This window comes from Ambystoma mexicanum, chromosome 2q, assembly GCF_040938575.1.
Source record: "Ambystoma mexicanum isolate Mex_15411 chromosome 2q, UKY_AmexF1_1, whole genome shotgun sequence".
NCBI classification, from domain to species: domain Eukaryota; kingdom Metazoa; phylum Chordata; class Amphibia; order Caudata; family Ambystomatidae; genus Ambystoma; species Ambystoma mexicanum.
The window spans coordinates 539,919,982-539,944,627 of NC_090924.1; the positions used below are offsets into that span (position 1 = coordinate 539,919,982).

Here is a 24,646-nt window from a genome sequence, read left to right on the forward strand (position 1 = left end):
TCTGGCACCAGGAAAATGCAGGATGCCATCAGACCGAGCAACCTGAGAAAATCGAAGGCCGGAAGATTCTGGGCATTCTGAAACTTTGTCACCATCTGCAGAATGTGGTGAGCTCTCTCGTCGGGAGGCGAGGCTTTGCCCGAACAGGTATCCAGGACTACTCCTATAAATTGGAGCTTCTGTGATGGTATCATGTTTGATTTTTTTAAATTCAGAGAAAAACCTTGTTTGTAAAGGAAGTGACAAGTCTTGGACAGGTGATCCCGGGCTTGTTCTGGAGAACGTGCTCTGATCATCCAATCGTCCAGATAGGGGTAGACATGAATCCCCCCCCTCTTCTGAGACTCGCTATCACCACTGCCATCAACTTGGTGAAAAATCTTTGGGCGGAGGTCAACCCAAATGGCAGAACTCGAAACTGATAGTGAGAATTGCCAATCGCGAACCTCTGGTACTTTCTGTGGTTGAGATGGATTGGCACATGAAAGTAAGCATCCTGAAGGTCCAACAATACCAACCAGTCCTGTAGTTGGAGAGCCTGAAAGATCTGAGAAAGTGTGACCATCTTGAATTTGTCCTTCCTTAGGAACTTGTTCAAGTTTCTCAAGTCCAAGATGGGTCTCAGTCCTCCGTCTTTCTTTGGAATAAGGAAGTATGGGGAATACCAACCCTTGTTCCTCTCCGCTACAGGTACATGTTCTATTGCACCTTTCTGTAGCAGGGTTAAAACTTCCTGCAACAGGAGCGATCCGGATGCTTGGCAGTTGTATTCCGGAGGATGATTCTGAGGTTTCTTTAGAAAAGGAAGGCAATAACCTTGGGATACTGTTTCCAGTGCCCAAGCATCTGAAATAATGCCCCGCCATTCTTTCAGATGCTGTGAGAACCTGCCTCCCACCTGGGTCTTGTGGGTCAAAACCTCAGAGTGGTTTTGTGGCAGCCGCAGCAGCAGCTGATGGTACAGATGCCATTGCTGGGGCTGATCTAGCACCTTTTCCTCTTCCCCGAGGAAATTTTCTTTGACCTCTTTGATTGACCTGCCTTCTTCCTTTTCCAATTGAGGAATAATAGCGAAAAGGACAACCCCTCCAGAAAGATGAGCCTGTGTAGGGGCGTGCTGAGGTTGTCTTATAGCGGCACTTAGAGATTTTGCTGCCACTTTGGAGGTCTGTATCTTCTCCAAACTTTCATCTGCCTTGCTACCGAACAACCTTGAGCCATCAAAGGGCATATTAAGAAGTCTGGATTGCACATCAGGAGCCAACCCAGATTTTCTTAACCACGCAAATCTGCATAGCACCGTGCTAGTCGCCATGGACCTGCTGATACTGTCAGCTGTGTCCAGTCCTGATTGAAGGCATTCTCCCGAAGCCTCCTTTCCATCCCTTATAATAGCTAGAAAGCCATCACGTTCTTCACCTTCTGGGATGCGTTCAGCTGCCGCTGACATACATTTCCACAGGGTATAAGAGAACCTTGCTTAAGTACAGGTTACATTAGTAGACTTCAAAGCCATACTACCCGATGTAAAGATTTTCCTGGACCATGTATCCACTTTTTTATCGTCCCCATCAGGAGGGATTGTAGGGTATGCAGCATTTTTTGTGGAAGTAGCTGCCTGTACTACTAAGCTTTCCGGAGATGGATGTTTACTGAGGTATTCCGGATCAGATGTACAAGGTCTATACTTTGCCACAAACTTTCTAGTCACAGCCCTTATGGCTTCAGGATGTTCCCATGCAGAACTAACCCTTCTTTGTAATGCAATGTGAAAGGGTAAAATGGGGTCTTGTTGGGGTGTTCCAGATAATATATCTGTCATGTCATCATCATGATTAACTGGTGAACTCCTACACCACCCCATAAACTCTAACTCTGCCCATGAGTCTTCTATAACTCGTATCCACTTGTTCTGATGGGTCTGGTTTGTCAAATTCATACTCTGGAGAAGTATCCAGGCCACTTGCTGTTTGCAAACATTCTTGCAAATCTTTAATTCTTGATTGAGGATTGATTAATTCCTCTGGGACAGATCTTGTACCATATCTAACACCAGCAGAGGTTACTTCCTCTTGTTCTGATGAATCTCCCTCATATATGGATGACATGGTCCTGAAAAACTCATGTCGACTCTCAGGTTGAAAAACCTTTTCAGGCATTACAGGTCTTTCCTTCAATAGAGGTTTGGGCGTCGACGAAAGCGTCGATGGCGCTGAAGTCTTAATCACTTCCTTCGATATCGTCGAAGGAACTTTCGAAGATCTCGACGTAATCATCGAGGAAGCTGTGGAATCCGTCGAAGACCTTCGTGGTTTTCGAGCGCGAGCTCGATGTAGCTTCCTTCGAGTGAGTTGTCGACTCAAGGAGCTTCGAAGTCTTTGATGGCGTCGATGTCGACTTCGATGGCGTCGATGTCGACTTCGATGGCGTATCATCTTTCGACGCCATTTTGTTTCCCTCTGCCTTCGATTTATGCACCGAAGGATCTGTCTTACGAGGTGATCGAGAAGAATCTCTCAACGACATTCTCAACGTCTTTTTATGAGCCTTTCTTGTTTTGGACCTTCCTCTGTCACCTTTTTCGTGAGCAGGAGCATGGCCTTCTTTAGCTATTTTTGAGGGGATCTCAAAAAATGTTAACATGGATACTCGAAAGGCTTCCCATTTTCTAGGAGAGTCATGTTTGGATGGGCATGTTATAACCTCTTCCGAAGATGTCGAAGAGGATGAAGGAGATCGATGCAGTCTTTTCTTCGCCTTCTTAGAAGACGTTTTCTTCGAGCTACTTCTCGAATGTCTTTTACAATGAGATTTCGAAGACTCGTCCGAGTCTTTCTTTTTTAAAGTAGGCTTCGATAAACCCTCCCCCATCGCCATCGCCAGTTTACCTCTACGCTCTTTTAGGGCTTTGTGGGTCATCGACTGGCAAGAACCACAGCCTTGCGTTCGGTGGTCGGGGCCGAGGCACCATAGAAAGTTCTTATGTGGATCCGTCAAACACATTTTCTTTTCACATCTTAGGCATTTTTTAAAGCCCGTCTTCGGCGTGGAAGGGTTCGAAGACGACGACATCGCTTTTAGTCACGAAATACTGAAGCGCCATTTTACTCGATCCGAAGCGAAGCTAACGGAAAAACGGAACTGAGGCCAATGGGCACGCTCGAGGCTCTTATACGAGGGATGACGGCGATACTCGATGGATGCCGCCGAAGGACATCGACGCCGCAACCTTGAGTGGAGCGCCCTCTGCTGGAGAAAGAGAAAAAAATTTCAAAGCGAAACCTAAAGGTAAGGATATATCTAAGATGAGGAATACGTGGGAGGACACAATCCATTCGAAATAGACGTTTGCTTGTAAAGTTTAACTGATGTGAGGTCTGAGTAAGCATTTGCCATGAATTGTAAAAATGGTTCTATTGAATAACTTTTCATCTAAATGAACGAACTTACGCAGTAGCCGTAGCAGAACCGGGCAATGAATAGGTGACCTGCAATCCTTCTGCCTGTCCACTAAGGAAGAGAACAAGGGCTTCACTCATCCCCTCCACATCACAGGAAAGTGTAAGGTCATTGAGCTCATCCTAAAACAAAAAATTTGATATTGATTCAGAAATTGAGAAACAACACAAGCAGTAGTGACAGACGACAAAACTATAATAGCAATCACCCAGAAGGTATATTCATTGTTACATTTCTAGCACCTGTGACATTCATGCAATATTCTGAATCAACTTCCAGATAGTTGTATTATATCCAAACAATGTAAGCAGTAAAATATATTTCCTCATTTTTTATTCAAGAAATTATAAACATATTTTTATATTTCAACATCAATCAAATGTTCACATGAAAGCCTTACACCAATACAAGGACAATGCATCCAATATCTTCTACAACTCCCAATCTTTAAGTACCAGGTGTGATTCGATTCTGGGAATACCATAAAATGAGTTACCTTCTTCTAAGGTAATCCAGGGGGTGAAGGAAACTCTTCAATCGCCTGGTTTACATACAAAACCTCTTTAGATTTTCAATTTAGTGACTTAGCAAGACTAGGGTACAGACTGCAATTTAGCAAACACTACACAATGAGCCTCATTACAAGCTTGGCGGTCCAGAAAGAACGTGCCGGTAACACTGATTACTGACACGGTTTCCGGACTGTCGCAGTACGGGTCGAGATGCCAGTAAACATTGCCGCTAACATCGGCAACTGTGTGACCGCAGCCGACAGCACCGTCACCAGAAATACCGGCAACACCAAAATGCAGGCCGCAAGCACAGGCGCAACAGTACCAAGGCAGCGTTACCATTGCTGTCCACACAGAAACACTGGCATCAAAATACTGGTGCTACCATGAAAACCACACCAGAAACACTGGCAGCGCGGAGCAGGCGTTAAGGAGGCTCAGGTGAGCATCAACAGCCTACAGATGTCCCTAATCATCTCAGGTGCATACCATGAGCACTGTGACTGCTGAAACGCACCACACCCACACCCCACACACCTTCCAACACAACCATGCTGCCACTCGTTGCAGCAGCCATGGAGCTAGAGGCTCTGCATGCTGGAATGCACATCCATGAGCAGGAGTTGCAACAGTGGCAACATACCGGCAGGAGGAGGAGGATGATGTTGATGCACAGGAACTATGGGCAGCAGGTAATACCCTGCAGGCAACCACCCATACCCTGTATAAGGGCCTCAACCTGGACCCTGACTGACAGACAGACAGATACATACACTGTATCGCCTGGACCGGGAGACCATCCTTACGATAGTCAACCTCATTCATGACATCTGGAGTGTAATTGGCATCCCTACTGCCATACCCCCCCTTGCTGAAGGCGCTGTCTGTGCAGCATTTCCTTGCCACCGGCACATACCAGCACACTGGCTCTCATTACACATCTGTCAGTAAACCTGCCGGTGCTTCCAGCAGGTTGCAGTCAGCCTCACAACACTTTACTGTCACCTGACTTCCCAGTGCCCCGGGACATTACAAGTCCCGGCGGATCGGGAGGTCAGGTGCTGGCAAATGTTAAACCCAATTCCTATGGAGCCCCATAGGATTCCATGGGAGTGGAGAGACAGAAGCACCGGCACTGTTGCTAATGGTGCCGGTACATCTGTGAAAACTCAGCCGGCGGGTGTTGTTGAGCCCTACAGGTCAGACCTGCCGGGTGCAACGGCCCCGTCCGCAGACTTGTAGTGTGGTGGTCCAGAATGGGTGCCAGTTCGTTGATACCGGCACCCTTCATTGTGGACTGCCACACTTGTAATGCCCCCACTGTCGGGGAGATGTCTGGAATCTCCGAGCCTGGTTTTTCCAAGGTGCTTGTGCAGGTCCTGGATGCCCTCCTGCGTCATATGTCCCAGCACATCGCCCTCTCCACAACACCGGCCCAGGTGAATGCCACCAAGGTCCATTTTCATGCCCTGGCAGGCATGTCCAATGTACTTGGAGCACTCGACTGCACACACATTGAGCTAGTGACCGGAATGCCATTGAGGAATAATATCGCAATCAGAAACTCTACCACTCAATGAATGTACAGTTTGTCTGTGATGCAGACCTGATTATCACACACTGCTGTGTGCATTTCCCTGGATCCACACATGACTCCATGGTCCTGCGCAACAGCACGCTGCCACGGTATATGGAGCGTTATGTTGGAGAGCAACCTGGCTGTTGGGTGAGTGAAAGTACCTACACACACGCCACATAGCATGAGCACTTGAGAATGGGGGGTATCCACTGTCATCAGTGCACGTGCAGCAGGGAACAAGTACAGACAGAAACTGTATGCGGGAGCCCATGGTTGCCATGTGGCACATGAGTAAATGGAAGGCCACACCATCAAAATCTGGGGCACAGATGGACAGGCCCATGACATGCACCACAGCTACCAGAATGAATCACACCCATGTCACCTACTTCTGCATGTGCCCATCCCCCACCGCCAATCACATAAACCTCCAAACCAGCAGTGAGTGTTACAGTCTGCAGAAAGGCGATTGTCCTGCCAAAAGTACACATACCCATATGCATGTGCCACAGACCCACATCCAGACATGGCTGCATTGCCTCAACAACCCCAATGACCTTGCCCCCTTGTGTCCCTCCCATGCAGGTGATTCTGGATACCCCTTGTTGTCATGGCTTATGTCACCTGTCAGGTATTCACAGACCCACCAGGTGAATGCGTACAACCGTGCGCACATCAGGACGAGGTGCACCATTGATCAGACGTTTGGACTCCCGATGTCAAGGTTCTGCTGCCTAAGCCGATCGGGGGTTAGGGGGAGGGCAGTGATGTACAGTCCTGTGAAAGTCAGCAAGATCGTCCTGGCCTGTGCCATGTTACACAACATGTGCATCAGGCGTAACATTGCCCTGGCCACTGACATGAGCATGCCTCAAGCGGAAGGAGATGACGGCAGCGATTCCGATGCAGACATACAAATGCCCCATCGCAGGGATGACAGAAATTGGTGTGAAGCCCGCTAAGAACTAATTCAGAATTACTTCTGAGCATAGAGCCCGAGCACACGGCATAGGCCATACACCACATGCGTAACTGCACAAATTATAAAGCACACTACCACCAAAAAATGAATGTCCAGTCATGTTTTGCAATGCAAAACCAGGTGCATTGAGTAATGCATAGGAAACAGAACTGGTGGCCCAACACCCCCTATCCACACCCTCTCCCCACACCCCCTTCCCACAAACACCTCCCCAACTACCCCTCCCCACACCCTCTCCCCAACTTGGGAATCTCTCAACACACCCTAGAGCACAGTAGACTCAAACCATGTGTGTCCCATGTTCATTTCTGTAGCTTCTTGCCACATGGCCCGCCCTTCCATGGCAGGGTTGACAGGCACGAGGACTTGCACCTTGGGCTACTCTGCTGGGAGCCTGCAAGTGTTGTACTGGAGGATGGTGGCTCCGAACTAGCTATCTGCCTGTGCTCAAGCGCAGCATGCCATGCCAGTGCAAGGTTCTCAGCCATGTACGAAACTGCCTCATTGCCCTCCCAGTCCCTCCGTGCAAAGAGGACGACTGCCGAGGCAGTCCGTCATTGGGCACGTAAACCATGCCAGCACAGTCTCTCAGATGAGCTGTATCTCCTCCTGCATGAGTGTTGACTCCTGGAGTTGCTGGCACACACGACTGGCCGTCTATGCATGCCACTACCCCATGTGCGGGAGCCTTGCATCCATATCCCTGATGCTGTGGAAGGCTGGTGGTGTTGGGCTGTGCAAGCAATGGGAGCTGAAGGTTAGGCGGTCATAGGCCGTGCCATCAGCGGTGTCACCGGCATCCAGCCCAGCATCCTCATTGGTGCCTGGCGTGGAGGGGAGGATTGCCTCCCTGGAGGAGCTGCTGCAGGTGTTGCCTGGGTTGGGGCAGCTGCTGGTGTTGCCGGTGTTGGGGCAGCTGCTGGTGTTGCCTGGGTTGGGGCAGTTGCTGGTGTTGCCTGGGTTGGGGCAGCTGCTGGTGTTGCCTGGGTTGTGGCAGCTGCCTGAGTGGGATCCATGGCAGTGGTGGGCTATGGCGTCTGCCTACCCCTCCTCTGTGGGGCCAACCTGGATGTTTTAAGGAAGGCATGGTATCAACAGTAAGACAGACAAGTGACCACAGTTCAAGAGTGTTTATTGAACCTTCAACAAGGGTATGATAAATGCCTATGTCTAAATCGTCAGGTGGGAGCAAGCTCTGACAATCAAATAATAATGCAGTCCTAGTCGTGTCTTGTCAAAATAAAAGGGCCTATACTAAAAAAAAAAATGATTGCCAAACCTTACCTCTAAATACAAATAGTGTGGGGGGCAGTGTTTATGAAAAAGTAAGAAGTGTTCACAAAATGATATGTCGGGATGTTCAGACCGTTGGCCTCCCTTCCTGACGTTTGCAGCACGGGACGAGGCGGTTCACTCAAGCGTAGCACAATCTCTGGCTTCGTTGGCACGATGATACAGTTCAATCACTAGCATCAGGGTCTTCTGTGCCCAAGTCTCTTTGCCCAACAAAGTCTCTTGATTCAGAGGGCCTGATGCAACAAAACAAACGAAAAGTTATTCTCTTCTTTCAAGTACTCAATTCAGGTGCTTCACTATTCAACCTGGATCCCCTCTGCCAGGCTCAGATCCTCGTTCACAATGTTCGTAGAATATTCCTTCTCGGGTGACTCATGGTTCACCCCGGATCACCATCTACTGGGCTCAGATCCTTTGTCTTACACAATTAGTCTCCCTCAGCCAGGTTCGGACCAATTTCAGTTCAATTAGCATCAACTATTGAAGACTTTTGAATGTGCACAGGGTTTGACTTGACCCGTTGCAGGACCACTTCGATTTCACAATCCCTTTTTACATCAACAACCTTCAGTTGGATACTAACAGAGACCTTTGAATGAACACTGATGTGGCGCCGTACCACTCTGTTTACGGTATCTGTCTTGGCTTCAAAAGATCAGTCACTCATCTGCTGTTTAATTATTTGTGTCGCTCATCACATACGCTTCACATGCTCTGTTCTCTTCAGATTTCTCTATACTCCAAGCAACGAGTTGGTGGTAGATCTCTTTCCTCGGCTGGGGTCTCCTTCTGTAATAGCCTCCCTGCCTCCCTGAAACTTTAGAACCATCTCCAGTTCCGGAAGTACCTCAAGACCTTCCTCTTTGCTTCTGCTTTCTGCCCTCTTCTCCCCTGCTGAATTCCAGAATGAAACTGCACTGGTCACCTGGCTACCCTTTGATCTCGGGCCCAGGTCCCCTCGCCGCCAGCTGCTCACCTGCACTGCCTCCCGGACAACCCCTGCACTTGGGGGCTGTTTCTGTATCCCTACAGTCCCCACCAGCTCCTGGCACTTGAGGCCTGCTCTTGCCACTAGCTGGCCGCACTTTTACCTTCTGTTTTATTTATTGTATGTATTCTTTACTGTTGATCCTATGTATTGCACTGCCCGCTCTCCCTCCCCCCGCACTTACCCTCTCCCCACTCCCCTGCACTTGCGTGATTGGAATGTAACCGGACCTAGTAAGATCGTTGTCTTCATCTTCCCTCTGTCCCCCCTCCCTTGCCTCGTCGCGCCTTGAAACACTTGTGTATAGGCATGCTATGAATGCCATATCATATCATACCTTGCAACCTTGGCTCAAACAAAGACTGGTCTAGTATCAGTCTCCCCGACTCACCGGCTGTGCTGACTTCACTGGTGCTGCTTTGTTGTAGAAGCTAAGGACAGTACCATGGCGGCAAATGCTCCTCCTCGCCTTGGTTATCGACGCGGGAGAGCCCCGGGTATCTCCGACATACAATGCAGGTTTCTTCAGCTTTAATTGCAGGTCTTATGTTTCTTATTCTCGAAGGCTCATGAAAGAAACTGTATTTCTCCTTGCTTTAAACTACCATCTTGGAACTGCTGCTTCCTCGTGTGCTTTGCCTTGCTCAGAGTGCGCTTTCGTGCTCCGCCTTTTATCCGTTTGGAGAAGTGTAATGGAAGCCAGGTGTGTGAAATGATCAGTAATTGCCTGACTCTGCCTGACCATTGTGTTGGGACATATCAGGTATTGGGACATATCAGGTATACGGCTCGGGTGTCTGTTTTCTCTCACAGTGAGCTGTCCATGGGAAAGTGTTTGTGTCGGGAAAGGGGGCGGGGGTTGAGTTCCTAAGTATCCTGGGGAAAAGATGTTACAGGAAATGGGATACTGCGTCTCGCCGTCCTGTTTCCCACTCCCCGAACACCCCTCATCCAGGTGGTCCTCCCGCATTGGCCCACCCTCAGGAACGGGATCCAAAAGTGATGGCTGTGTCCTACCCACCTGGATGACAGAGACCCGGGGACTAGCAGGTGAGACACGTTCAGATTTCTCACAATGTGCTGGGTACACCTGCTTTGCTGTCCAAGGATGGGCCTGTGTGGGAGAGAAGGGCATGCAGTCAGTGGAGCCTGTGGCGCCCTATGGCCTTGCAACACACTGTTCATTTGGTGTTACATTCAATGCCTGGGCCTGAGACATACATTTTTTGCATTCATATGTGGTATTTGCAGGTGTCACGGGTTCACCCCATTTGGATGGCATTGGTTATGGGCAGTGCATTGAACCGATGCAACCATAGTGGCCCTTGTCTCATGCTCAACATGCAAGTGCAGGGGCACAGTTCCATGCTCGGGAGGGCAGGCTGTGGGTATGAGTATGGGAGTGGGCATAGTGCGGGGGGGCACACAAGGGGCTGTTCACATGTTAATGGCAGCAACAGGGTCGGGGCAAGGGAGGAGGGGAGTACTCTGCGGGTGATGGGGTGGGTTAGTCCCTACCTAGTACGGCTCAGGGTGTCCATTGGCTGGTGCCTGTGTGGTTCGCTGGTGGGGATGGGGCCTCGATGTCCCCATCCCAGTGCGACTCATGGGGGTCGAGGCCACAGACGCCCTGGTGTGTGGGGTCAGTGATCATGATGTGGGTCTGTGTCTTCACAGGGAGCCGATGCAGGGTTCCCAGACCGGGAGGGGAGCAGCCACGGGGCTGTTTGGTCGATTTGTATCACAGGATGAATACTCAGGATGTGCATGAGGGAGGGAAAGGGAGGTGAGAGGTCAAATGGAGGTGGGCTGTTGCTGTCGTCAGGCCTAGTGACCCACAGGCATTCGTGTTAGGGTTGTCGGTGGGGTTGGGGAGGGTGCCTCTGGGATGGTTGCACATGGAGGATGGCCAGAAAACCTTTGGTTGGCAGACACTGCTATCAGGATGTGGGCCTTCCCCATGTTGCATGGATCAGGGCAGGGAACGGTCAGCAGACCATGTTGCGTGATGTGCAGTCAGGTAGTCATGCGTGGAGGGTATGGGGTGGCTGTACAGGGTGTGGGTCTGAGGGTGGGCAGTGTTTCAGCAGCTGTGGTGCATGCATGATACCTGGGGGTGGGGGGTTTCATGGAACATGTGTTGGTCCTCCTGTGTTCATTGTCAGTGCATGGTCAGTGCGCATTTGCTGAGTTGTGTGTTTCTGTGTGTGGTGGGGTATGTGTCTGTACACACTTGGCCGCCAGGTATGGTTGCTGGGACACTTTTGTTTTGGCAGTAGTCTGTTGATGTGCACTTGGACATGTTTATGTGGTGTGTACTACATTGGCATGCACTCTATTACATTCCTGTTATTGCCCGTTTTACTCACCGCCCTCTGCTTGTGCTCCAGCACCAGCCTCCACCGACCCGACTCCTCTATGCAATCCAGATGCAGCATGGTGCTGCATCTTTCCTCCCAGGGCATGAGCTTGATGGGTGACGCTGTCCCGCTCCCTGTTGCCATACATTCCCTCCTGTGCGCAGACAGCAGGTTTCTCAATCTGAGGCGGAGGTAGTCCCACCGCTTGTGGCAGTCGCGTGCACTGCAGCGGATGGGGCTCACAGCCGAGACCTTAACTGCCACCTCCTCCCATATTGCAGTCTTGATCTGCTGGCTGGTGCACCTGCAAGCAGCAGAAAATAGCACCCCAGCATTGTCCACCATTGTGTCAGTCAGCATGTTGAGTTCTGACTATGTAAATCTGGGGCTCCGCATGCAGACTTGGGGCACCCAGGATTTTCCTCCTCCAGACATGTTGCCTGTGTTTCAGGATCCGGATGGCAACAGAAAGTGGTAGATTTTATACATAGCTCTTAACCCACACGCTTTTGGCAGGTGTCAAACGCCTTGTAAACAGTTGACTCACCCGCCAAGCCTCGTGCACGCCCATTCGCTTCAATGGGCTCTCACCCATCAAAAACAAAATTGGGTGTTTTCACCCACCTTTGCGACATAAATGGTTGAGAGCTATGTTTTATATGGATTGAGTTTTCCAAAATGGCCGCCGCCGAACTTCCCGTTCATGCAATGACGTTTCCGGTGACAGTGTTTCCATCTCCGGTGTTTCTGATGTGGACGTGCCGGTAGCGGTGCCACCAGCATTGTGGGTCACGGTAACTACCTCAACAGTGGCTTTTCACAGTGATTCCGTGGTCCCGGTGTCACCGTTTTCGTCATGCCGGAATGCGCACGCTCGTGCACTTGGGATGGGACAGTGATTGCGGATGGCCGAAACAGTGCCACCGTCATCACCGAATCACCAGCGATTTACCGGGTTACTTGTAATGAGGTCCAATGTCTATCCGAAATAACCATCCATCTTACAATCCAACCTGTTTAAGCAAAGCAGAGGTAGAAATATAATTCTAGGCATGCTACAAAACTGTTTCAACTTACCAATGTATGGGCCGTTAGCTCTACACACACCTCAGTCTCTTCATTGGGCCCCAGAACCCCACTTGATGGTGATACCGAGGCTGAACAATAAATCGAATGGCTTCCGCATAACTGTAAAAAACATATATGTTACATATTTATGGTTATATTTGAATTCAAAACAATTCAAGTACATTTGAACACACACATGAATCTCACAACATGTGCATAACTGGAACAAAATATCTGTTTCGACTAACAATAATGAAAGAGAACTCTTGAAGCATATAGGACTATATTTCTTAGATAATCTTTGGCGAGCTACAGGCCTGTGTGAGATTTTCCCTTAAAATGTTTAAAATCCAGGAACCATGTACAAGACACACAGCCATCATTTAAAGTCCATTATTAGGAAACATGCAAAACACTCTTTTGCAATAACACAATCAAATTTGAGGTGTGCAAGTGGTTGTCAGAAAACAAAGTATAAGAATAGTTATTTACTTATGCAAATAGTCCTCAGTTCTGGAATGGAACATCATTAGTGTTATGCCATCTTTCAATGTTACCACCAGTAGGCTCAACCTTTCTGATCCCACTGGAAGTGTTCGAGCACTCGCATCAGTTGTCATTTGTCGCATTTCCTTTATCATGTAGCCAACATATTTGGGGATGGAAGATATAATATGATAAACTATTAAAAATAGGGCTAGTCAGGATAGGCTAGTATCTCGCTCTCTTTGGTAGAATATTAAATAGCGTTCCCTACACATTTTTGATACCACCGCAGCACCCTACTTATAGAAAGAAAGCATTCTGAAGTAATTAACTGCAGAAATACCCTTCCAAGAACAGAGACCCCAGACATCAGGTTTCAAGCAGATGAGCTTCAAGATGTGTATCAACCTCCATGTAGTGGCTTTGCATATATCTACCAGTGTTCCCAGACCTAAGAGGACACTGGTACTACACAGCCAAAGTGAAGATGACTGCAGGATAGAAGCCACTGCTAAGCATATCAAGAATCCTATTTTTGTTTTGAAAATTAAAAGCCATAGTTAAGTGTATTTCTATTTGTTTGAAACATGTCATATGTTGAAGCATGTGGATATATAATGGACCAGATCTACAAACTAGTCTAAAATGTGCAATCGGGTGCAAGTTTGAACTGCGATGTTTACCAAATCGCAATTTTCTGTTCCCACATGCTACTTAAAGATTTGTTGTTCTCCAGATATGAGTTGCAGACTTTACCCTGCAAGATGGCTTGTTAATACATCTGGCGTTTCTTACCGAAAACCTGTCCAAAATAAATGAGTATCAAAAGTTAGAAAGCTGACATCATGTCTGTAGAAAGTTTCAAATGTGGTTCCTATTAGCCTTGACAGAACTGCATTTAATACCAAAGAGGCTGCCACAAGTGAACTGGAAAAAATATTGCTTTCAGCCCTTCCCGAAAATTTAAATCACAGAATGTCAAGAAACCCCAGATACGTTTCGTGGTTATTGGGCATACCTTCTTCGTTCCCCCATAGCACAGAGAGAATTGAACTCATGTCTTGGCATGCCTTATAAGTGAGACAAAGCTACAGTAGATTCACACTGGTGCAGTGAGCAAGGGTTCTGCATGAGGGACTACCTTCATTAGTGGCATGCTACTTGATAGCCAATGGTGCAGCGAGCTAGGGACCAACTTCAGGGCATACCATATTTATTTATTTATAAAAATGTACATAGCGTGCAAACAGCCCAAGGGCATTGAGGTGATGTTACTTGCACAAGCTTAGTTACAGGTTTACAGAAGTGGTAGCAGTAGTAGGGTGCATTACAGATCAGTACAAAAACTACAAATCAGTACATAATTCCATCAATACAGCTTATGCAGTGGGTCAGAAGTTAGCATTGAGAAGCGTCAGTTGGAGTGGGCCTTATGTGAAGAGGATGGTTTTCATAGCTTTACGGAAAGAGATGAGGGAAGCCTGACCTCGGAGTGTGGGAGGGAGGGCATTCCAGTGTGTGGGTTCGAGGTACGGGAAGCTGGTTCCTCCTGCTCTGGCACTTATTACTAGGGGGACACAAAGCATGTTGGTATAGGGTGATCTGGTTGGCCTTTTGGAGAAGACAGGGTGGATCCTTTGTGAAAGGTAATCAGGGGCAGTGAGGTGAATGCACTTGTGGGTCACATCAAATCAGTGTGGTGTATTGAAGACTGCAGTATCAGGAGCAGATAGGGCCATTTGTAATCCTGAATTCATATTTAGGAAAAAGCTAAGGAAGAAGCCTGAAAAAGAGGAATAAGGCATTGTACACTGATTTAGCTGCCACCAGATTGTTTGCATGCAGGCAATCCTGTGAATGGCTATTGGTTTGTCTCTCTAGCTCCAATGTCCCTTAAAATAGAAATATCTACTCCCTTACCTTATAACACCTGTTACCTTATAACACCTGGGGATGTGTCATGAAGAGCAAAGGAAGATGTAAATCCAATGACAGATAATTGGGAGGCCCTAACTCAGGGCTTTCTGGATGTTTTCCACCATGGCACCCATGATTCCTCACCATTTACTATACTGGCTAGGGTTGATGCTAATTGTAGTCCAAAATATTTGGAAAGCTAAAGGTTGCAGACCCCTGCCCTACCAGAGCATACAACCTAGCAATACCCTTATTGATGTGAAGCATTGCCTAGGTATGAACAGTACCAAACCTCCCATTACAAGAGGGAGAAACCCCAACGTGGTTGTTCTCTCCCCAGGACCTTGGAGTACCAGTCTAGTCACAAACCCCCAGGAAACCTTTCCCTCGTCCCATGGGCGGACCTGAAAGAAAGAAGCGAGAGCCCCAGGTACAAAGAGCACTGGCAACCAACAGCATTAAGGGCATGTAGCTGCTACAGCCCAACAAATTACGTTACAATCCAGAGGAAACTCAACTGAACTACCATGTGCACCTTCTATGATCTTGGCTGTGCATCCAATGATCCAGACAGCCAGACCAGATCCCTGCTTTAAAAGTTCTCCTTGAGCACACCAGCATCTTCACTGGCTCTACTGCTGTACTGCTTTCCTGAAAATCAACTTCAGCTTCACCGCAAAAACACCACAGTCTAGAACCACCATCACTGGTCTTACAGCTTCATGGAGCTCAAGGATAGACTGCCAGCAATCAGAAAATGCCAAGAATATCCATCACTTTACTCACCTTCTCAAAGGTGCCCAAGTGGTTCTGATGCAAAGTCATACTTTTAACATTCATCCTAACAATAACATTGGTCCTAACTGTGCAAATTGTCAGGCATTGTACATAAAAATCTCATAGCTTGCTCTGACTATTTCCTATGAGAGATTGAGCCCTGGTTCAGTGAATATAGGTCTGGGGCACTGTGGCAAGTCTAGGAAATGATATAAACAAGGCCACTAAAGACATCGCAATTTCAGCATGGGTTAGAAAAATGCCTGGAGGGTATAGGGGAAGTGACAAAACCAAAACCAAAAGACAATGACTAGGGAAAATGTGTCAGGAATGGGCCAATGCAAAGTGAGGGAATTGAGTTGTTATTAACCTCTAACATGGTATCTAACTCAAAAGATTCTAAACCTTTTTATATTCAGTTCTCACCCCTCCAGGGATTCCCTATGCCAGAGATCCCCAAAGTGTAGTTCATGAGCAACATGGTTTTCGTTGCACTCTAAAATGTTGCTCACCAGATGCTATGGTACATGGTGTAGAGGCCAAGGAGAAAGAGGCACTGCATGTACAACAGAAATGGTAGTGTAACCTGAGCAAGGGCATTGCGGAAGAGCTAGCCAATGTGCTCCGACTTGAGAAAGAAAAGTTCCAGTTGTGATGCCCGGCGCTCCACCCCATATACGTGACAGGAACCGATTAGCCCTGCCTGCTTCCTCATTCCTGTCTCTGTTGTGGATGCTGGAGCGCAGGAGCCGCCTTTCTTGGGGAAGATGGATTTGGGTCTGGAGCAGTTAAGAAAATAAAGTTGTAAGTGTGTGTGTTGCACGTTTGATGTATGTATGTGTGTATGTATGCATGCAAGGGTGTGTTATACATTATGTAATGTGTAAATGAGCGTATGATTTAAGGGTTGCTGGGTGCAGGTGTGAATGAGTGGGTGAATTGTGTGTGAACGGCTGCGGGCATGGATCTGATCGGTTGGCTCACAGGAGCTGATTTTGGTGGGGGGTGATGGTGGGGTTCTCCAATACAACATTTATTAATGGGCATCCATCCATGATAAAGCAACTATGTTATGTGGCTGGGCTGCCATTTTGTACTGAGACATGGCATTTTTTACTGTCCATCTATAGTTAAGCAAGCATGATGTGTTATTACATGGTTAGACTGGCAATTTGGTGCAGCAGCAGCCAGACAAGCTATTTCTCACTGTGGTTTGACATTTTCTTCTGGGCATTCATGATAAAGGGAGCATGATAAGTGTTATTATGTTGCTAGACTGGCATTTTGGTGCAGCCAGTCTTAACATGTTTTCTTATTCTGGCATGGCATTTTTAATGGCAAAGCCAACAGGAGTATGTTCTTACATCGGGATACTGCCATATATTGGCAGAGGCAGACTGGACATGTTTTCTTAAAGTGTCATAACTGGCGGAGGTATGTTCTTACACTGGCATATATTTGTGCAGCGCACAGCCACCATGAAAATCTTTTGATATTGGCACATATTGGCCGTAGTCGTGGCTCCCTTTTTATCTTCGCTCTATGGGGCAAGCTCTTCACCGCCTTGAAAGAAGGATGCTTAGATAGCGGGTCTTGTAGAAGGAGGGTATTCTCTCGACTCTGACACTATTCTTCTAGATTCACAAGTACTCATGGCCAAATTACCCTAATGACTCTTTGCTTGAGGAGCCAGGAACTGCTACATAAGACTATGATGATCTCTGTTCCTCACAAACTGTTGTTGGGGGAGGGGGGAGATTCTCAGTCATTGTCCTTACCTGTTTTGACTGATAAAAAATATAAAATATTATACATATATTATATGCGGCAGTCGACACACTATATTTAAGGTGAGTACTGAGTAACATAGGAAATCAAATACATTAATTGCCAATAACTGTTGACTTGTATGTCGAATCTGGCTGACATTTTGCAGACAAAATTGCACACCCCTCCATCCCCCAAGACAGGAACGTTTGGGAAAAATTCACTGAAAAATATAAAAGTCATTAAGCAGCCAGGCACAGGGTAGGCTAGAACCTTAAGGTGTCAGGACTCAGGAGCCAGGCAGTGTCCCCTTGTTGTTACAATAGGTGAAAGATTTTAAGTTTGATTAACTGCATATTTCACCTAGTGCTGTGCGTGGTGTGCCCCTGCAATAGATTGATCATCATTTGCATTTCGATTGCATGGTGGTCTAGGCCAACACAGAGTGTGGCACGGCTCATGCCTTTGTTGTTGAGCTACGGGGTGACCCCCCTCAGCATGGCTTTCATGGGGGCCCCCACATTTACGCCACAGACAGACATGCTGTACCATTAGTTGTGGTACCAACAGCAGAACGGGCTAATTTGTGGAGAGACTCGGATGGATTTGATGTGAGCAAGGAGCTTGGAAGAGGCTGAGAGATTCTTATGGTTACATATTAGATGAGAGCCATGTCAGGTGCCGCAAATGGGCAGTGGTAGGATATGGAATTGGGCAGTGTTTCACTCAGACTCAAACCAGAGGGTGTTTCACAAACTAGTGCCCGGGAATCCCCTACTCAACTGGCCAGGGAAAGGTAATCGCTTTTGGATCCTGACGCTGGGGGTGGACAAGTGAGGGAGGATCACCTGAATAGGGGGCAGTGGGGGAAAAGCACCCAATAGTGAGACATGGTATATCCCTTTTTCCACAACCAATCTAACCCCTATCCCTGTTTATTTTATGGGAAACTACAACTCCCATAATTCTCCCCACTTTATTTTGACAAAAATATTGCGCAAAGGAAGATGAGGAATGAGGTCAGAAGGATTGCCTCCCCTGACTTGCGCTGGCCTTGTCCCTGTAATGAGGCCAGGCAGTGTCAGGCACGTAGCTCTAATAATATACACCTGCCACTTCTTAAGGCTCCATGTGAAAAAAAAGGTGGCACGCACAAGTACACTGAGCGAGGCTGGGTACGTGAAGGAACCGCTCTTCCGAGGATGATGCAAACCAGGCTGTGGAAGTTGGAAGGCCAATGGGCTGATCAGTAATTAAGAGGATTAAGAATAAGCCAGGTGAGATTTCCAAGCTTGCGGGAAGCCGTGAGTGTTATAAAAGCCAAGCAAAGGGAGCAGAGGCAAGAAACCTTCCAGGTGCCAGCAAACAGCCCGCAACCGTCCAGGGTGAATGGCAGAGTTGGGGAGGAGCAGAGGAGGCGCTGGTAGCAGCATTGAAGTGCAGGGAAAAGATGAAAGAAAATCGTTTAGCACAACCAGTGAGTTATCGAGAGCAACAAAAGTCTGGTTGATGTTAAAGAGAAAGTGACTGTGATTTGAAAGTTACAGATTGCGCGTGTGCCAATGAAACACAGATGAAGAGGACAATTGTTAAAGGAAAAGGGAACAAAGTAGCAGAGTGGTCCTGCGCAAGGAAGTTGCACATTCGAAAAATGTCTGTGAAATGTTATGAACTTTATTTGAAAGATATTACAAGCGGAGATCAAAGAAAGGAAAGTTGAATAAGAAGAAAGTGAAATATATAAATTGTGGAATATGCCAAGAGGGCAAACGTCGAGTGTAAAAACTTTGGAAAGGGTCAAGATGGCAAGAGAAAGAGAATATGAACTACAAGCACCAAGAGGAATTGGTGCTATATGCCAAGAAGGCAAGTAAAAGAATATAAGAGCTACAAGTATCAAATAGACATTGGTGCTACATGGAAAGATGTGAATTGTGAAATGTGCAAAGGGGGCAAAAGTGAAATATAAGAACTACAAGTGCCAAGAAGCATTAATGAGAAAAGAAATACCAAGAGGTATTGGTGTTACACAAAAACGTTTTTTTTTTGTTAACTGCCAAGAGGGCAGACTGTAGAGAGCAAGAATAATAAACACCAAGAAGTATTGGTGGCACAAGAGGAGTGTGGATTGTGAATATTGAAAGGCAGGTCGAAGTGGTCATGCAGAGGTCTAGATAAATTCCTTGCAGTTTAGAAAGTCTTCGACAGTGAAACATATCTTGAATAAAACATGGGAACGGGAACCCCCACGAAAAGACTGGCTGGAGCCCGGCAGAAGGAAGCCTGTGCAGAACTATAAGAAAGTGTGTGATAAAGTGCAACAAGACAGGCTCGATCGAGCCTGTGCAGAACTGTGAGAAATTGTAAACATATGAACAAAGTATTGATGGTAAGACGGCTGAAGCCTAAGGAAGTGATTGAACTACCAAGAGTTAAGAGCCTAAAATTGAACTGTTAAACTTTACTAAGCCAAAGTGTGCAAAGCTGATAGAACTGTGCCATCCACCTATCCTTTGTTTATTGAGAGACTCTCTAGACCCTGCGGGGTTGAACCTGGGGAAGGGAGTTGGTGCTGAAGCCATTCTGACATTTATTTTTAATACACTATTTTCCTTTTTCTTTTCCATTTGTTATCTTGAGAAGGAGGGCAAGGTTAGGTTTTCTTAGAATAGGCCTTTTAATTTTGACCTGATTGACTTTGATGTATTTGTTATTGCTTGATGGTCGAGATTACTCCCATTATAGAGTTAGGGCAAGTTAGGAATTCTACTATACCAACTAAATTCATAAAGGTTTTAGAAACTTGTATCCATTGTGTCTGTGACTACCTCACACTTGACTGAGTCTTTTTTCAGGGATCCCAGCCAAAATGGAGAAGCAGTAACTGAAGCTGATTGTCAGGAGAACTATGACAGGCAGATTGGAATGTTCACAGGATTCTTAAACTGCCTTTCATCTAAGTTAGATCACTGACAGGTCATGTATCTTTTAGTTCCCCAGTTTTAGGCCCAAAAGTCTACAGGAATCCAGAGTAATTCAGAGAAGAACAACGAAGAATACTTGCAGAAAAAAGGGAAGCTGCTCAATGAGAGAGTTTTGGGTGGTAGCGCAGTATTTAGAAGAGTGACATGAACCAGTAACTCGTTTCTAGCTTTTCAAGAAATTCCACTTAATGTTTAAGTGAAGCTATCACAAGAAGTTTGTTTTAAATGGTTAATGTTTGTGAGCGATAATAGGGTCCTAAGAGAAACATTTGTTTTACTCAGACCACAACAACAAAAAAAAAAAATCGATTTAGAAAGACCAAAAAAACCCTGATTATTTCGGTCTTTCTAAATCAATCCTAAAACGGCTCTCACCCCTCATACCCACCTCAAACTCAATTTCCAATCAATCACCCATCCTAACCTCCTACCTGCACTTACCTTGTTGCATCGAAGCTGTACTACTCTCAGTCGCAGCCATTTTGGGAATGAGAGCTGCTCCCTGAAAACCACATGAGAGTGCGCAGGGGCTGATAGCCGGGGTCGGGCGAGGGAGGTGGAGGAAGTAAGGTGTTTGGTGGGGTGTGTGCATGTGTGTGAACATATATGTGAGGGAGCGGTGTGTGAACGCATGTAGTGGGAAAGAGCGGGGGTGGATGTTAAAATGTAATAAATAGTGTTAGTGTGTGAAGGAAAAGTGTGGTGCGGGACAGGAGGCGGTCTGAAAGGAGGGCTCGGGAAAGAAACCCTCCGAATACCTTAAAAACTGAGGACACATCAGGGGTAGGGTCCCAATGCGATATTACAGCATTTTAAAAAAGCGACACCAAAATAAATCAGTCTTTTTGGTGTTCGACCGTCAAAATGCGTTAATATCTCATAGGACCGATAATAGATTGTGACAAACATCGCATTTCGCACACTGTTACAGCAGAGCGCGATGAGCAAGAGGGTAGGGTAGTGCGTGCGCAGGTGTAAGCGCAGATCAGCAAGCTGTGACAATAAGAAGAGAGCATAGGCAAAAGCCAAGGCAGTCCCTTTCCGCAGAAGCGTCCGTCACATTTTTGGTAGTATAGAGGAACTGAAGGGAAGATACACTATCTGTCGCATATACGCTGGATTCTGAACCGCGAGGAAAACACTAAGCTTCAGGCATGCTCTGAATCATCGCTAAACATTGTACATATGTTAAGTTCCAAGTTGCAATGAGACTAAAAGAGCTTTGAAGCTTGAAAGAGAGACAGAGTAGCCCAGAAATGAATTGACTAAACAGTCTTGCAAGCTTGCGCTAAACTAAAGGTGTTTATGAAGTTACAAAGTAGAAAGATAAAGGAAGCGTAAATAGGTTATTCTAGTAGTCGTATTAGAAACAGTTAGTATTAGGGTCAGTTGGTTAGATATTCACAAGACGTTAAGAGGAAGGGAGTATCCAACTTGGGAAAGAACTTGCCCTACTAGTGGACAAGAGAAATCAACACATTGGGTGTCATTATAGGTTTGCTTGTTCTGGAAAAGTGCTGGCAAACGTGGAGGTAATTCCGTGACCAGCACTTTTTCCAGACACGTTGAGGTTTACCCGATGTACGTCCAGCAAAGAGCTTGAGGTAAATCAGGCCCCCCACCGGAAAAAAACAGACAGAATTTCCAGCACCAGTACCATTCCATTCCAGAATTTCCAGCACCATTTAGTGCTGTTGCTGGCACCTGGAATATCCCGGAATTACTGGGATATCAGTCCAGGGGGGTAACGGTAGGTCTATTGGCCAGTATCCCACTGACAATTCCGGCGGGACACTGGAAAACCTGTAATGACCCCCATAGTCTGAATCGTGTGAACAATTAACAGGTGGAGCATTCATGCTACTGGTAGTCACCTCCCAGCTGCCACAGGAGGTTAAGAGGTAAAAAGAGAAAATGCAGGTGGTAGAAATATAGCAGAGAAAAGGAGAGACTTCATGAAGGTGTTAAATCTGTAATTGTTTTTTTGTTATTCCCCACTGCAGATCTCGAGTGAACAGATAGAAGAGAATCTGTTTTTTTGTTAGTTTTATACCACTTTTCCTTCCCCAGGGATATTAACTCATCTGTAGTGTTCTGGGCTGTGTTGGGAATGCTTGGAGAGGGTCTGTGGGATTCAGTAGTGTTAGGTAAGATTTTCATTTCAATGATGAACCTTCCTGACCTGTTTCAACCCCAGAAACCTTTGTTATTTTCACTTGTCCCTAGGTGAAGGCGAATCATTTTCCCCTCTCACCTTGTCTTTTACTGTTTTTATGGGTGATCTTTTAATGTGTCTACATAGTGTATGGTTGATGTTCTAGTTTCCTATAACTTTTGGGCTTTGGCTGGGCTGCCCCTGTGGGCTTCTCTGTCTATTTCTCTTTAATTTGCTTGGTTGAACTATAGTTCGCAAGGGGTAAAAAGGGATTTTCATATAGTGAGCCATCACACACCACCTTATGTGGGGTGCTGCGGGATACAATGTACCCCCTTTCTGACTTACCTGGTAACATTTTTGTTACAATTGCAAGTTTACTTGAATTGCTGGTGGCAGTGGTTTTACGTTAGTGACTTTTTAGTCTTAGTACTTCCAGGCTGTTAAATCAGCCTCGGAAATGCACAGAAGGGCCACCATTTCGCTAAAATGGTGGGCTCCTTCATTTTTTGCCATTTCTCATTTGCCTTTTGTTTCTGCGGTCTTCCCATGCCATACTATGTGGGAACGACCTCAGTGGAAGTTTTGTCTTCGGCGGGAATCCTTTGTATTCCCCGCCAACGCTCCAGAGTGTCTGAGAAGGCAGGAAGGGAGGGAGGAGTCTAAAACTCCACAGTCGTTTGTCTTCCACCTTGCCAGCGACCGGAGAGCCTGATGTAACCCTTCCTTCCAATCGACCTGGTGGCCCCGAATGCTAGGACTGCTACCCAGAGGCTGGTGAGATCTACTAGTCTGAGGAGGACCTGCATTTTGAGCGATCTCATGATGTGCTGCAACCTTGCTGGGTTACAAACTGCCAATACCCTGGGACCTCAAGTCTGAGTGCATGGTCTTCCGAAGTCTGCATCCATCCAAAACTTTTGTGATCTTCTGCTAGATCTCCAGAGACACGATTCATATCCTTGAAGTCCTCTCTCCAGAGTGCAAGACCAGATTAGTGAAGAGAATCTGACCGGCAATATTTGTTCTTCATCTGGCTGCTGTAAAAAGGCGCAGAAACCACAGAGCCGCGAGAATCCATGAAGAAACCTTTTCTGGAAGCCTCCTTTGATGACTGCTGCTGCAAGTTTTCATCCAGTGTCCAGTTCTTTCGTCTCCGGAACAAGAATCCAGGGACTGGGTCCTGTGCTTCTGCATCCTGAAGGCATCCACCCAGAAGCTCTTCTTTTCTCCTAATGTACTGTGTTGGCTTGGGTAATACTTACCTCAAGTCTGGTGTGCATCCTGTGAGGCTGAGTGGGTGATTCGTGTGGTTGGGAGTTTGCCCATACAACTTTCCCAGGCCTAAAACTGGAACACATATAGGGAGCCTTCTGTGAAGTCCCTGAACACTAACTAACTTTGAAAGTGAATACTTGCTTGTTTAAAGAAGCTCTCCTATGGAACTTTGACTTGCCTGCAAGTGAACCCTATCTCAACCAGCCTACAGCTGACACCTAGATCACTAGTGGCTGTGAGAAACCTGAGGGTATTCTCCCACCTATTTCCCATAGATCCTCTGAGCAGGTGGCCAGGGAAAGGCCATCACTTTTGGATCCCAACCCTGGGGGTGGACAAGCGAGGGAGGATCACCTGGGTGGAGGGTCTGTGGGGACTGGAAGTGGCATGCCCTTAGGCAAGACATGGTATCTCCCTTTTCCTATTGAGGAACAACCTAATCCTCCCCTCCCCCATAGCCTTTATGTGCCATTACAAGACCCCTCCCCTTATTTTCCAAAATTCCTGACTAACAGTACTGAGACGAAGAAGAAGCAATCAAGAGTAGTAAACACTAGTGACCTAGTTTACCATTCTGGTACTGAGACGAAAAAGATGCCTGTAGAGGGGTAGTTAAACACTTTCCAGAGGGTTAGGCAATTAGGTTTAATGAGCAACACCTGAAAGTGATTGAGAAGCCCTCGCAGGACAAGTCTGCAGTGTTGTGCGATGTAGGTACGCAGGAGACGCTACTCGACGATACATAGCATGCAACGCAACTTCCACGCTTCTAAGCCTTTAAGAACCGAGGATCAGACCCTCTGCGGCAAAGCCCTCGCAGGACAAGGCAGCAGTGTTATGCGACGCAGGTATGGAGGATACGCTGCCTGAAGATATGTAGCATGCAAAGCAACTTCCACGCTTCCGAGCCTTTAAGAACCGAGGATCCGACCCTCTGCGGAAAAGCCCTCGCAGGACAAGGGCATGTTGTTGTGCGACGCAAGTACACAGGAGACGCTGCCCAATGATATGCAGAATGCAACGCAACTTCCACGCTTT

At 46.9% G+C, this 24,646-nt stretch overlaps 1 protein-coding gene across 2 annotated transcripts in view; it reads right to left on the reverse strand.

The window, feature by feature from the left end:
* DLEC1 (DLEC1 cilia and flagella associated protein) overlaps positions 1-24,646 on the reverse strand; it is a 1,790,999-nt gene that overhangs the window by 693,811 nt on the left and 1,072,542 nt on the right. For both annotated transcript variants that reach the window (XM_069647686.1, XM_069647685.1), the window contains exons 23-24: positions 12,254-12,364; positions 3,451-3,581 (exon numbers count right to left, since the gene is read on the reverse strand). In XM_069647686.1, the coding sequence (XP_069503787.1) occupies positions 3,451-3,581; positions 12,254-12,364 (242 nt within the window). The remainder of the gene's footprint in view (positions 1-3,450; positions 3,582-12,253; positions 12,365-24,646) is intronic.